At 35.3% G+C, this 16,699-nt stretch overlaps 1 protein-coding gene across 4 annotated transcripts in view; it reads left to right on the forward strand.

Annotated features, from left to right (window-relative positions):
* LOC150096480 (uncharacterized) overlaps positions 1–16,699 on the forward strand; it is a 245,833-nt gene that overhangs the window by 175,273 nt on the left and 53,861 nt on the right. For all 4 annotated transcript variants that reach the window (XM_090407867.1, XM_090407869.1, XM_090407868.1 and 1 more), the window contains exons 5-6: positions 8–214; positions 12,332–12,524. In XM_090407867.1, the coding sequence (XP_090263993.1) occupies positions 8–214; positions 12,332–12,524 (400 nt within the window). The remainder of the gene's footprint in view (positions 1–7; positions 215–12,331; positions 12,525–16,699) is intronic.

The raw sequence follows: 16,699 nt of genomic DNA on the forward strand, positions 1-16,699 counted from the left end.
CTAATAGGTGTTCTTACTCTTTTCCTCCCAATAGCAATTGGTGGCTATCTGAACTATGGAGGAAATGTGGGTCCTGATGTATTAATGTCCTTAAGCATGGGACCTCTTAGAACCACAGTGGAAGTATTAATTGCTATACATCTGTTCTTTGAGTTTCTTTTTTTAATAAATCCTATAGCTCAAGAATGGGAAGAAATCTTGAAAATTCCTGCACGTAAGTAGGCTTTCATGATCTTTTTAGGTATCCAAAATATCTAATATTTCATCAGAATGTTTTACTTGACATCATCGTTACAATAAAAAGAACGTCTAGTATGTGTGCTTTATTTGTATTTTTTTCTTCAATGCTGAAGGAGCGATGACAAGGGGCCATCCCTGGAAGTTATGAAAGGAGGCTGTGCACAAGAGGGTGAGGAGTGGTTTCTTTGCGTGGAGGGTGGTTGAACCTTGAAATGCATTGCCTGAGAGAGTGGTTGGAGTGGGTATGATAAATGGGTTCAAGGAGTGGTATGATAGACTTTGTATTTCCTAAAAACGACCTCCCACGATGAGTCTTTTGACTCCATGGAAGCCTGGATAATAATAATAATAAAGGCAATTTTATTCCCTTTTGTTAATTCCTTCTTTTCTCTTTGTCCAACCTATTTGTGTTAATAGTCCATCATAGAAAGTAAGTTAACTGTATTTATATATAATGTTATTTTTCTTTATTAGAAAGAATGTTTTGGATTGTATCCACGATGATATATTGATTTCAAAATCAGCATGTTATAAATGAAGTTCATATAAAAAATAAATTAATTACTGTATAAATTATTTACTGCATATATGTACAATAAATACAGTTCTGTATGTTAAGTCATTCTCTGTAGAATTACAATTAGTAAATAATTTATAATATTCTATATGTCTAACTTTTAAATTCTTATTAAATGCAAAACATAACTATATGGACTTTCTAAGAATTACACAATATGAGCTCAAAGATATTTCTCTCTCACATCCTGACTCTCGCAGTTAAATTCATTTCTTAGGGATGACATTAAACAACATACAAAAAAGTGAATGAAGAAATAAGCTGAAAGGTCTATTTCTCTTGATCATTATTAGAGAACTTGATTTTCTTTGTAGTGCATTTATCTCATCACTGTCATCTTTATTTTCCTTTATTATTATTTTTGTTTCTACTTATTCATTCATTGTTTTTCTAAATTCCATTGATCTAAATAAAAGAAGGCAAAGATCATATTTAACTATTATACTTGCATATATCACTACATATATCATTTAGCAAGTATGCTTGATGAAAAACAACTTTTTCATTTCCTGAAGTTGCACCCTGGCAGTAGTACACCATTCACTTAAACAGTTTTCAAAGGCATTTCCAATGAAAAGACTGTTATTGTAGGTTTTGCCTTGCTTTACAAAGTGTATGTTTATTGGTTTCCATGCAAGCATGTAGCATTCTTACTGATATATGGATACTTAATATATTGTATTGTTCTTCAATATTAATTGCACGGTTCTTTCCTGAAGACTAGAAAAGATCCATACAAAAACTTTTATGAGGTCACAGAATTCAATTCAACAGTTTTTCCTTCTTTTTGTTCTGTCTCTTTTTTCAACTGCAGCATTCCCTTTTTTCAGGCAACAGCTGTTCCAATACTCAAAACCAATGTGCATACCAATTAACAATATTCAAAGTGAAACTCGAGTTGCATGCCTGTGATTAGTATTAGAAATAAGTTTCAAGTGTGATTACACATTACACTGATTTTGGCAATGAAAAACTACTATAGAGTTTTTTTCCATTGTCAAAATACAATAACTTATATATGTATGGTATAACATGATGTATATGTAAGATTTCTCTTATAATATTACAGTTAACATGCTGAGTATTTAAAATACATTTATTTTATATTGCTATCTCTTAACCACATGACAGTTTTGATATAACCAAGGTGTAATACTGCATTAAGAAATATGAAGAAATAAGTTTCAAAAATAAAATAAAATAATAAATAAAACAAAACTGTTTTATCATGTGAGTTTTAACATATGAAAGTATGTTTTAAGTTTCCTTTTGTATTACTACTGCTGCAACATGGTGGGTCTGGTCACACTAAGATATACAAGTGCACTAGGAAATGTGAAGAAATGTTTGAAAAAAAAAAAATCTTTTATTAACTCGGCCAGCCAGGCTGGCAAAAAAATGCCAGCCTGGCTGGCTGAGTGGTTAGCATGTCCGATTTCCAGTCAAGAGGCTGCAGGTTCGAATCCTGCCATGGGCATAGATGTTTGTGATTGTCTGTGGAAATACTAGTGGTGGTGGGCGGCGGTAGATGGCGTTGGTGTAGTTGCAGTCAGTTGGTGGAAGCAGAGTTGTAGAGTAGATGCCCTCCCTCGATGAGTCTTTGGACTTCCTGGAGGTGACAAATAATAATAATAATTACATAACAAAACTTAAATCCTGTTTATGAAATTTAGTATACAAGGTGTATTCAAAAAAAAAGACTGAACTTTTGCTATAAAGACTTTACTGCTTATTTTACAACATTTTAAGCGCTGTCCCCTTAAAAGTAGTCCTACCCCCCCCCCCCTACTAGCGATACACCATTCCCAACATTTCTTCCATTGTTGGAATGCGCTTTCTGTGATGGAACATAGTTCTCTTATCACATTTTCCTCAATCTTCTCTATGGTTTGGAAATGGCATCCTTTCAAAGTGGTTTTAAGTGTTTGGGAAACAGGCAAAAGTCTGTTGGGGCTAAGTCCAGAGAATAGGGTGGATGGGGACCAACGGATGTCTGATGTTTTGCCATATATAACTGTGGATGAGGAGTGATGCATGAGCCGGCGCATTGGCATGGTGCAACATCCAAGTCTGGTTTATCCACAATTCAGGCCTCTTCCTGTGCACAGCATCCCTCAAACACACTAAAATTTCCTGGTACAACTCTTTGTTTACCATCTGATAATATGGTACAAATTCATAATGGACAATGCCTTTCCAATCAAAAAACACAACCAACATCACCTTGATCTTTGGCCGACTCCTTTGTGCTTTATTTTGGTCGAGGAGACCCTTTCCCCACCCACTGCGATGATTGCATCTTGGTTTCAACATCATAGCCATAAACCCACATCTCATCTCCTGTTATGATGTTCTTAAGAAAGTTTTCATTACCATTTGCATTGGCAAGAAGTTCCTGACTGATTTCAAAACAATTCTCCTTCTGATCATCATTCAACAAACATGTCATGAATTTTGCGCTGACATGACACATCTGAAGTTTTTCAGTCAAAATTTGATGGCAAGATCCTATGCTGATGCCCACTTCATTAGCAACTTCTTGGACAGTTAAATGACAATTTCTACGAATCACAGCACGATCTCTCTTGACATGGTCATTGTCTGTTGATGTGGAAGGTCGTCCAGGCCTGGGATCTTTACCAACCGACGTTCTGCCCTTTTTAAAGCATTTAAACCACTTATAGCATTGCATTTGGCTCATATAGTCCTCCCTATATGCTTGGTTAAGCAATTGAAATGTTTCTAAAATTTTTACCAAGTTTGCAATACACAAAATTTTACACACACACACACACACACACACACACGTTCTTCAAGCTTTTTCATTGTCACTTTGTCACTAATCTGAAAAACAGCTTGTGCACGTGCTCACTTCAACGGATATAACTCGACAACTAATGCTCATAGCAGAACAGGGCAAATGGCAGTTTGTCAAAAGCCTGCTGCTAGGTGTACTCTCTGTGCTAGTTGGCACACTATTTAAAAAGTTCGGTCTTCTTTTGAACATACCTTGTAAACAATTCTGTAAAAAAAAAGGAGAAAAAACTTAAAATGGAAATTGCATATTATGTGAGATTTTTACAATTGAAAATTTTTTATTTTTAAAATACATAAATATACCTCTTTTTAATTTAAACAAAAGTTACACATGTGATTTCATCTTCTTTAGCTAAACTATTCTGAAAGAAACTGTTAGTTTATGTAGATCATATCTCTTCATTTCTTTCTATCCTCTCAAATTCTTCCTTCATGAACACTGTGCTAGTTCAGGTTTCTCTTTTCTAAATCATCAGGAGGTTGTTGAGAAGGATAAAATATAATAGCCCAGGTATGACAGCAATGAGATGAGGATTATAAATGAAATAAGGATTATGAATGATATGCTAGCAGAAATATGCAAATAGAAATGAGTGTAGTTTGTTAATGTGTGGAATGAGGATGAATTGAACTGTATAACAGTGATGGACTGCATTTGAATCATTTTGGTGTGAGTCATTTGGAGAGACTGCTGCTCAAAGGGAGAGTAATGAGAGCAGAGAATGAATCTGAGCAAGTGAGAAATGATGTGAAAGATGGAGAGTAAGGAGGGAGAGATTGAAGTGGTGCTTATGAATGAAGAAGTGGGTAGCATGATTGTACAAGAGAATCAGAGAATAAGTGTGCGAGACAAACAGGGAGACTCAGGGTGAACAGGGGAACACAACATGAGAAAAGTCGATGCTCAAAGAGGATGTGAATTTGTGTGTATGCAAGAAGGGAATGGGATTGCCAGGGATGTAGGTAAAACAGTTGGATTTGAAGGTTCTGGGATGAGTAACGAGAAAAAGAAATGACTTCAGGAAGATTTGGAGAAGTCACATCTAATAAGTGGTATCAGTGAAACTTGTTATAGATCCAGGAATGATCTGTTATGTTTGAATGCTAGAAGTATCAGAAACAAGGGAAATTAAATGTTTGCATTGATTAAGTTTCTTCATTCAAAAATTGTTGTAGAAAGACTTAGACAATGGTTAAACATGCTTATTAAATAATTTAAGGAATTTACAATGTACACAGGATATAAATTAAATTAAACTTTAATGTATATTTCCAATATTTCTGCAACGTCACATTGACATCTTCACAGGAACTTAAATTAAAGACACATGCATGCAGGCACTACACACAGTAAATGAGGATGAAGCAGGAAGCTATTGTTTCTCCTAAAAGTCCTGTTGGTGCCCCCCTTGCTCTACTATTAGATCTACTATTAGATTAGACTACTATTAGATCGGGCTACTTACCTCCCTATTGAGTACAATCCCACCAACTCACAAATTAGAAAACTCCACAGGCTCTTTAAGAAGGTCACTTCTTGGACTGTAGAAGTCACTAACAAATTAAAACCATTTAACTCCATAACCCCCCCCCCCCGTATATATGGACTCCCAAAAATACATAAAGAAAATGTGCCATTATGTCCCATAGTGGATGGTATTGATTCCTCCATATACAAATTAGCTGAACATTTGGCCAAAGCGCTCACACACTATACTGGCAACACAATATCACACACAAAAAACTCAGCCCACTTCAAAGCCAGCATAGAAAACCTTACACTCCAACATACTGACATAATGGTCAGTTTTGACGTCTCCTCCTTATTCACAAATGTCCCATTCAAGGAAACCTTAGAGCTAATCCAAGCTAAATTTCCTCCCAATATCTCAGCCCTATTTCAGTTCACAATGAACTCAGGTTATTTTGTTTGGCAAGGAAAATTCTACAAACAAATAGAGGGGACAGCCATGGGTTCACCACTCTCCCCACCCTTGGTCAACTTTTTTTATGGAGACTTTTGAAGAGAAAGCCTTAAACTCTGACCCACAAAAACCAACCACATGGCTTCGCTACGTTGATGATGTGTTCGCTATTTGGCCACATGAATCTGATACACTCCTTCCTAACACATTTAAACAACCAACACCCCAGAATCAAATTCACCCTGGAAAAAGAGAAAAACAACAGCATCTCTTTCTTAGACACACTAGTCACCCGCAAACCTGATGGAACCTTGGTTTTCTCAGTTTATAGAAAAACTGCCCATACAGGTACATTCACCAACAATCCCCCCCCCCACAACAATATGGAGTTATTAAGACACTACACAATAGGGCTAAACTTATCTGTTCAAATGACAATACCCTAACCACAGAACTAAACCACATCCTCAACACTTTCTCAGCCAATGGTTACCCCCCCCAAATGAAAAAAATATTGAAACCCATAAACCACAACCCCCACCCCTTCACAACAAGGATTACTCTAAATCCATTACCATTCCCTACATCCAAGGCTCCTCAGAAAAAATTACCAAAATCCTAAAAAAAAGATGACTTGACCTCGTGTTACAGACCACATAGAAAATTGGCATCCCTTATCTTCTCCACTAAAGACCAACCACTTTCCCTAGACCTACCTGGTGTTTATCAGGTCCCTTGCAATTGTAAGCTGTTCTACTTTGGCCAAACAGGCAGGACAGCGAATATCAGAATTTCAGAACACAAGGACCACATCCGGTTTCACCAGTACAGCCGCTCTAGTCTTGCAGACCATGTTTTGGATACATGCCACAGAATACGGTGGAAGAAAGCCACGGTGATACACCATAGTAAATTCGCATTTGAAAGGCTATTCATGGAATCAGCCTCAGTGCTAAGAAACAGTTCAAACCTCAACAAATTTGGTTGCATGAGACTGCCCCAAATTTGGGAGACTTTCATCAGAAGACCTTCAGCCCAATGGCCAAGAATACCTACATAGCCTACTAGGGGGCTATGTAGGTATTCTCGTCCTCATTTACTGTATGTAGTGTCTACTTGCATGTGTCTTTAATTTAAGTTCCTGTGAAGATGGCAACGTGACGTTGCCGAAATATTGGAAATGTAGATTAAAGTTTAATTTAATTTATATCCTGTGAATGTTATAAATTCCTTAAATTATTTAATAAGTCAAAAAATTGTTGGAATAAATGAGACATGGTTGGATGAAGATGATACCCTAACAGGAATAAAGATGGAAGGGTATGATATATTTTGTGAAGATAGAAAGAGTAAAAAGGGAGGGGGGGAATGCTGCTGATGATAGAAAAAGAGTTATGTCCATACAAGGTAAAGATGAAAGGAAGAAATAGAGGCAATATGATGTGATAGGAGGTGGATAGAATGAAATACTTAGTTGGGTGTTGCTATAGGCCTGGTAATGTGGTGAGTAGTAACCATAAAATGCATAAGCAAATTAGCCAAGAAAATAGGAAAAGAGTGATCATTATGGGCAATTTTAATTATGGCAATATAGACTGAGATGATGAGATAGCAACTAGAAGTAAAGAAAATGAGTCTTGAGTTTTTTGAGGGACAACTACCTCAGGCAGTATGTAAGAGAGGGCAAATGAGAAGTTGGGTGGAAAGGAGATCCATGCTGCTTGGATGACATTCAAAAACTACCTAGTAGAAGCAATGTATAAATGTCTCTTTCTTTTAAGGTTACACAGTGATCAGCATTCATATTTATGAATTTAGGGACACAAAACACACGTTTTGAAAAGATTATTTTACTGATTAATAATAAAATAATAACTTTACATTTAGACCCATGTATTGAGGTCATCTTCAGAAGGATACATGTGTATAAGAACAAGCTACATGCTGTTGCACTCTATACAAGTAAATTACATCTACGTTGTTAACTAATCTTTTTTCTTAGCCAGCCCTCTAGTGATAAAAAAAAAAATAAATTAAATAAAATAAAATAAACAAAAAATAAAATAAAAACTACAATAAACTCTGCTAAAGTCCTCACGTACTAGGATTCTTCTGGAATTATACAGTTTATATTGTTATATTATGATTATCTTCTGGATTTGTACAGTACAGGTTGCTATTGAATGTTCAGGAGGGGAAAAAAAAAAAAAAAACTTCACCAAGTCTTCTTGTATTGAGATTTTTCTTCGTGGTTGCTATGAAGGTTGTAGATGGGTCCTCCACATCTTTGGAATTGTAAGACCATCATTTTTATTCAGATTCAGATCATGTTTGAGCATTTCACATGCTTCCTTGAATTTCTGCTCAAACCAGGTTTTGGTGCGGTGTAGGACTTGGTACCTTTCCAGTCAATTCTGTTTTATGTTTGGAGTGTGTGGTCAGAAAAGCCAGTTTTTCCAAAATGGAGGCATTTTATATGACGTTTGTGTTCATCCTTTCTGATTGGGATGGTTCACCCTTTTTCCCCTATGTATGGTATGTTACATGTGCAGTCTATTTTGTAAACCCCTGGGTGGGCTAAGTGTGGCAGGGGATCCTTGGAAGAACTAAGTAGGTGTCTTAATTTTGTTGGGGTTTTAAAGGTAGTTTTGATGTTGTATTTGTGTAGTGTTCTGTCTATACCATATGTTAGAGGCATTTCAGAAAAAATAGACAGAACACTACACAAATACAACATCAAAACCATCTTTAAACCCCTGACAAAATTAAGACACCTACTCAGTTCTTCCAAGGATCCCCTGCCACACTTAGCCCACCCAGGGGTTTACAAAATAGATTGCACATGTAACATACCATACATAGGGGAAACAGGGCGAATCATCCCAATCAGAAAGGATGAACACAAATGTCATATAAAATACCTCCATTTTGGAAAAACCGGCCTTTCTGACCACGCACTCCAAACATACCACAGAAATGACTGGAAAGGTACCAAGTCCCTACACTGCACCAAAACCTGGTTCGAGCAGAAATTCAAGGAAGCATGTGAAATGCTCAAACATGATCCGAATCTGAATAAAAATGATGGTCTTACAATTCCAAGAATGTGGAAGACCCATCTACAACCTTCATAGCAACCACGAAGAAAAATCTCAATACAAGAAGACTTGGTAAAGTTTTTTTTTTTTTTTCTTCTTCTCCTGAACATTCAATAGCAACCTGTACTGTACAAATCCAGAAGATAATCATAATATAACAATATAAACTGTATAATTCCAGAAGAATCCTAGTACGTGAGGACTTTAGCAGAGTTTATTGTAGTTTTTATTTTATTTTTTGTTTATTTTATTTATTTTATTTTATTTTATTTATTTATTTATTTTTATCACTAGAGGGCAGGCTAAGAAAAAAGATTAGTTAACAACGTAGATGTAATTTACTTGTATAGAGTGCAACAGCATGTAGCTTGTTCTTATACACATGTATCCTTCTGAAGATGAGCTCAATACAGGGGTCGAAACGTAAAGTTATTTATTTTATTATTAATCAGTAAAATAATCTTTTCAACACACTTGTGTTTTGTGTCCTTAAATTTATAAATATGAATGTATAAATGTATTCATACATTGTGAAATGGATGAAGGAAAAGATTAAGCATGCAATACAGAGAAAAAAAAAGCATTATGGAAGCAACATAAGAGGAGTGGTAATAATTCCACGAGGAATACAAAGAACTGAAAAGGAGGGTGACTTGGTTAGTAAAGGTGGCAAAAGTGCAATATGAACAGCAGTTAACTAACGAAGCAAAAAAAAAAAAAAAAAAAAAAAAAAAAAAAAAAAAAAAACCCTCTAGAGATTTCTTTTGATGTAACTAGCAAAATAAAATAAAATAAAATAAATAATGATTATGGTAGGATGATATTGATTGGAGAAAATGGTATAAGGACAACTGCTGTTGAGGATACAGTTGAGATATTTAATAAGCAGTTTGTAAAGGTCTTTCTTCCTTGTGAATATGACATTATGGAGAGTGCGAGAGTAGTGGGTGATGAATTGGAGAGACTGAGACTGTGAGTGAGGAAGCGGAATATGAGGAATTGAGTAAACTTGATATTAATAAGGCTGTGAGACCTGATAATATATCACTGCATATTTTATTATATAATAAGATATAGGTATGGATTGTTATTTTTTATGTGTGACTGTGTACAAGAACATTTGCTGCTATTTTCTGTTTCTCTGCTAAATCAAATTGTGAAGAATTGCTCTGGAGAGGAAAAAGGAAGATCATTTGGAAATTTATGGACAAGATCACTCAATTTTCTTATACTGTTGATACTTTTTTGTGTGATGATTGGTTCATGGATTGAATATGTTAATTTTTTTATTCATAGACAATTTAGAAATATTAGAAAAGGTTTGACCCATGAATGTACACTAAGCGGCCACTTTATTAGGAATATCTTCTCCCCATTTTTCTAAATGGGGAGGTTTCCTAATAGGTCATGTAGAAATGAGTAAAAGGGTAATTTTAAAATTGAATTTTCATATATATATATATATATATATATATACACGCTGATAATAAAATGCTAAAAGACATATCTCAGTCTGATTCATTCAAAGAATGTCTAAATCTTAAGTTTTAAATGTGTACATTCAAAAGTACCCCCTATTCAGAGCAATCTGTAGAGAGAACCATTAGGCAAAATACCTTCACACTAGGTGAGTACCCTAACCAGATCATGGGGAAGAGATTTTGACAGTAACAAAATTAGTTCAAAAATGGCAAAACTAATTATCTTGCTACAACATGTGCACTGCATGAACTACAACATTCTCATTTGACTGTTCAATGTGACTGTAGTTGCGACATCATCAGTCATTGCAGAATTTTGCATTGACACCCTCTTCCTGATTGGACTCAAACTGTCTGTCTCTTACAATTGACAAACAATGCATTGTACTACATTTGGTGTCATTGGGCCTTTTGCATAGCCTTTAGGCATTTCTACTCGCAAAGTGCTGCCGCAGCATTTTCCCCATTCCTATAGAGACATTTTATAAGCAAGGCACATTCAGGCAAAGCTAGATCAATTACACAAGTTGAATGACTATAGAGTCAGTATTGCTACTTTGTTTGTGCTGCCTTAAAGCATATAATGTGCAAAATTCACTATTTTTTTCTCACTCACAGTGCCATGTTTCCCCTATCGATCATTTCTGAACTAATTTTTTTTATTGTCAAAATCTCTTCCTAACCAGATCATGGGAATACAAAATACATAGACCTGGAGATACGAACATGTATAATTAAAAACTGGAAAATTATTATTATTATTTTATTTATTTTGTGGAAACATTCCTGATAAAGAGAAACTAACATTTTTGGTTCAGTCCATGAAAAAGTACTTAAATATTGACATTAAAGTGCAGCCAAGTTCCTGTTTTGTTAATCCTTGGCTGACTTTTTTTTAATATGATATTTTTTAAAAGAGATACCACTATTTTTTAGAAGTAGATACAGAAATGTAGCTAGTGGGGGGGGGGAGTCCACCCTGGGGCGGCACTCTGAACTTTTGCAGTTAATTCTAAAATACAGTCTCGAGAATTCATTTCCAAATATTGTAATACTACTACAAATTTTTATCATAACTGCTTAAAGTGTTGCTGGTTGTGAGAGGAGTTTTTCTGAATAAAATTGATTAAGAATTACCTATATTACTATGAAATAGACTTCGTAAATGTCATCGACGATTTTGCTAACAGAAAAGCAAGAAAAATATCATTTTAGAATGTTGAAATTAAAGTTTTACTTAAAAAATAAACATAGTGTTTTAATTTATTTCCCTATACGTCGTTTTGACTTTTTATAGTATTTTTAGTGTATATTGAGAGGGGTGGCAAACTCAGGGACTGTCCCAGGCAGCAAAAGCTCTAGCTACACCACTGAGTAGATAAAACTGTCGACAATAAATGATATGTCACCTAATTTAAACCACGTTTTAGAGGTATATTTGGCATTTTCCTTTCTACCCACACCTCTTATATCTTCCAGTTTTGTCTGATTATGCCAAAATTCTCAGGGAAGAATTTTGGCCTTGAACAACTAAATTCTGCATTTAGTCAAATATAGTTGAAAAGTGGAGGAGGAAATCTCTCTCTCTCCTTCATTTCCTTTGAGTCTGATTAGATTGAAATTCTCAGCAACATAAGAAAAATATTCCAAATTTGGCTGTTATTGTGTAAACAGTATGGTCTACACAGCACAATGAACACAGGACTTTCATTGAAAGAGACATTGTACCAATGGCAGCCCGTGAAGTTTTGAGTGGGGGGTGCTGCCTATACAAAATTTAAAAAAAATCTTTTTAAAATTTTGTATATTAATAAATCTGTAGATTTATTAATAAATAAATCTACAGAGTTATTTATTAATAAATTGGTTACTGATTAGGAAAAAAAGAATTTTTTTAAAAATTATTTTGTATAGGCAGCACTCCAACTTAAAACTTCACTGGACGCCACTGCATTGTACATATCCTTTAATTGCATGTAGTGTTAAAATAATCACTTTTTATTCTCCCCCAGTTCTAGTGGCTGTGAAAGAATGTGCACTGTGGTATTAAGTGTTAATAATTGAATTTTGTGACAAATGTGTGATTTCACCAGGATAAACATTATTCATAATGGAAAATTTAGGGTTTGAATAAATAGGAAAATTTAGGTATTCATAAGATGAAGTAATTTTTTTTTTTTTCATGTTCTTCAGATTTCAATTGGAAGAGATGTGTACTTCGTATATTTGTTGTGGGACTGATAGTTGTGTTTGCAGTAGTAATACCACACTTTGACAAAGTATTAAACCTAATTGGTGGATCAACAACACCTCTTCTTACTTTTATTTTCCCACCACTTTTATACATCAGATTATGTAGACAAAAGGATGAGTCTTGGCAAGGCAAGTAAGTATATTAGTTCAGGCCTCCAGGCCATATTCTTGTTTTAATTGTCATTTGTTAAATATTCATATGCATTGATAAATACATGTTGTGGGTAACCATTCTCCATCATAAAAAAAAGTAGGTAGGATAAACTATTAGAAATTGATATTCATTTTAAATAAGATAATCTTAGTTTCTTTAGCATAACACTAACATCTTCATAGAATAAGTAAATATTAGTTAGGAAAGAAGAACAAAATAAAAGTAAAATGCCAAGTAAAAAAACTTAGATATTAAAATATGAGCAGATGAACTGCAGAATATGATCCTAGCAGTAGCCATCACTGTGCATTATGTTTATTCTCTATCTTTTAACATAGTCTAAAATATGTTGATAACAGTCACTACAATTTAACCCACCAACTAAAACTCATTGTCCATCATAATACTGTGGGTGAGCCAAGGGTTAGAGACTAAACATGCAATTCCTTCAAGCTTCAAATAAGCAGTGCTCTCAATCTAAACAATGAAACTGTCAACCATTGAAAGAGTCATAAACATGATTCAGCTGGACACTATCTGCTGTGGCATATTTGTGAATTGAGTAGACAGCATCTCCTCTGAAACAACTGCACAATGAGACTTTTTTTTTGCTTATGGTCCCACAGAAGGTTCTACTGTGGAACACATACACAACACTTTCCTCTCCAATTGCTACAGTGATCACAGTATTAAAAAAATAATCAAGTCCTCTCCCTTTACTCGACCTTCTCTTCAGAAAGAGTTTAGAAATGCCATCACCATACCATACATCTGTGGTACATCCGAAAAAATAGCCAAGATTTTAAAAAAGTACAACCTACACACAGCATTTAAGCCCCACCGCAAACTAGCTACCCTTATCCGCTCTACAAAAGATCAGCTCCCTCCTCTCTCAGTGCCTGGAGTCTATAAAGTACCCTGTTCCTGTAAACTGCTGTACTTTGGACAGACAGGCAGATCAGCCACTATCTGCCTGGAGGAACATAAGTCATACATCTGCAAACATAACTATGGTCATTCAGGTCTGGCTGACCATGTCTTAGATACAACCCACAGGATCTCATGGAAAAAAACCACCATGCTCCACCACGGCAAATTCAAAAAAGAGAGACTATTCGTAGAATCAGCAGCAGCTCTCAGGAATCAACCAAATCTTAACAAATATGGTTGCATTAAGATTCCTAAGATTTGGGAAACGCTTATCACCAGAGGTCCCACTTTACATTCCAGGCCACCTACAACTGCCCTTAGAGGGCACTTCACCTAGATAGGACTTTAGTGTCACCCACGTGGTTGGGCTTAGTATTGTGTGTTATTTGTTTGTATGTTACATTAGTCTCATTTACTGAGATGAAATATATAGGAAGTATTAAATTCTGTTTTAATCCTTTCTGAGTGCTGTATACAATCCATTAAGCCTCCAATATGATGATTTAGGACATCATCAGTACAGTAGAACAATACTAGGAATGACACAAAGGATAGGGTGCATACATACAATGGAATCCAAATTGCGTGCAGTGGTGCGTTGTGGCCTGAACTTAAATTATATTAAATTGAATAAAATTAATTAAATTAAATTACAATTAAGTTATTTTTACACAATTTTGTATGATAATTTCCCATACTTTAGGGATGTCAGGAACATCATTGTGGTTTAGATTTGGTCTGTGAAGTAGGGCTTCAGCACGTTCTTTATATAAGCATTCATATTTATATGAAGATCTGTGTAGGAGTTTTGTCTTTTCCCAGTGGATCTTGTGGTTTGGGTTTTCAACTCCGTGTTGAGTGAGGCCTGATTTTTGCAGTTTGATGAGGCGGATATGGTCTTGATGTTCCGAAATGGTTCTTGATATTGTTTCATATGACCGAAAAATGAATCTATTACTCTGAGACCAAAATACTTATGCAAAACTTGACTATGATTCTATAAAAAGACAGCTGAAGAAACTGAACAAGTTACTTGATGAAACAAAGTCGTTAGATGAAGAAACTTCAAAAAAACTCAAGACATACCATGCTAGACCTCCGAGAATATACGGTTTACCCAAGCTTCACAAGAATAACGTCCCACTGAGACCTGTCGTTGATTCAATTAGCAGCCCGACTTACAAGTTATCAAAGTTCTTATCCAACCTTCTCCATCCCCACATAAGTCATTCAACTTCTTCAATAAAAAATTCTACAGAATTTCACGCCAAAATAAAAGACTTTCAACTGACATGCTAATCCCCCATAAAGAAACTGTAGACCTGTTAAATCAAACATTTCTGCCAGATATTGTTGAACTTTTCAAATTTGTTATCATTTCTGGTTACTTCACATGGAAAGGAAAAATCTACAACCAAGAGGAGGGAACAGCAATGGGAGTCCCCCTTGTCACCCAACTTGGCAGACCTGTTTATAGAACATCTTGAAGAAAAAATTCTCGCATTTAAACCCAAACCAAAACTCTGGCTTCGATATGTTGATGATATCTTCGCAATCTGGAGTCATTCCGAACAAGAGCTACTTCAGTTTTTAGATAAAATCAACCTTCTTCATCCACGCATTAAATTTACATTAGAAAAAGAATTCCCACAAGGCATCCCCTTTCTGGATTTACACATCCAAAGAAAAGAAAGAAGAGGGTTCCATCTCCACCTCTGTCTATCGCAAGCCGACATTTTCAGGTCGCTACATTCACCATACTTCTGCTCACCATCACTCTCAAAAATTTGGCATCATTAAATCATTGGTAACCAGAGCACACAGATTTTGCTCCTCCAAGGATTCTCTAAAACAAGAATTGGAAATAATCAAAAACACAGCCACTCTAAATGGATACAATCTCAAAACAACTCAAAAAAATCATCAGCAACTTCTCCACACATCAACCTAGACAAGAACAAGCCCATAGGATTCCCATTCCTTATATCAAAGGCATCTCTGAATGGCTCTCGAAAATTATGAAGAAATACAATCTTGCTGCCACCTACAAACTCATCAACCAGATCCACAACTTGTTACCTTCGCCTAAAGACAAACTTTCACCTAGGCTACTACCTGGTGTATACGAGGTTCCATGCTTCTGTAAGCTCTCTTATTATGGACAGACAGGCAGATAAGTTTTTAAATGCATTTCAGAACATCAAGACCATATCCGCCTCATCAAACCGCAAAAATCAGGCCTCGCTCAACACGGAGTTGAAAACCCAAACCACAAGATCCACTGGGAAAAGACAAAACTCCCACACAGATCTTCATATAAATATGAATGTTTATATAAAGAAAGTGCTGAAGCCCTACTTCACAGACCAAATCTAAACCACAATGATGTTCTCACCATCCCTAAAGTATGGGAAATTGTCATACAAAATTGTGTAAAAATAACTTAATTGTAATTTTAATTTAATTTAATTCAATTCAATTTAATTTAATTTAAGTTCAGGCTGCAATGCGCCACTGCATGCAATTTGGATTCCATTGTATGTATGCGCCCTAGCCTTTGTGTCATTCCTAGTATTGTTCTACTGTACTGATGATGTCCTAAGATACCTAGGACGAAATATTTACGTAATAAAAAAACTACTACTGTGGTTCACATGTGTTAAATTTAGTCATGATAATAATAATGGAAGTACCTGCTGATTTCTGTTCAGGACATGGATTAGTTATTACTAAAACCATGTTCCAGCATAAAGATGTACACAAATTTACATGGAGAGAAGATGTTAGAAATAAGATAAATCTCGTTGACTCTGTTATTGTAAATAGTGATATCTTCATGCTGGTTGAAGAGTATACAGAGGGTTTGAAATTGAAAGTGGTCACAATTTAGTATTGAGCAGAATGAAATTTAATATCATATTGAAAAGAAAAGTCTGTAAGATTTTAAAACAAATCAAAGTTGAGTGGCTTTCAGAGGTGAACTGTAGAAATAAAGTGCACAAACATTCAGGAAAACCTCAGAGACTCAGTGGTAAATTGAAGAAAACATGATTCATCCAGAGAAATGTGGCAAGATTATCTGCAAGGATCAAAACTGTATGGCAGACTCAAAAAGTTAAAGAAGCAGTCAAGGAAAAAAGTGTATCAAAAGTTCCTGGCAAGTGAGTCAAGTTGTGCTGAGAGAATACAAAGAAAATGTAATAAAGTGAAGTACTGTGTAAAAC

The sequence above is a fragment of the Typopeltis vanoorti genome, chromosome 18 (genome assembly GCF_054136105.1).
Source record: "Typopeltis vanoorti isolate ZY-2024b chromosome 18, IOZ_Tvanoo_1.0, whole genome shotgun sequence".
Lineage (NCBI taxonomy): Eukaryota > Metazoa > Arthropoda > Arachnida > Uropygi > Thelyphonidae > Typopeltis > Typopeltis vanoorti.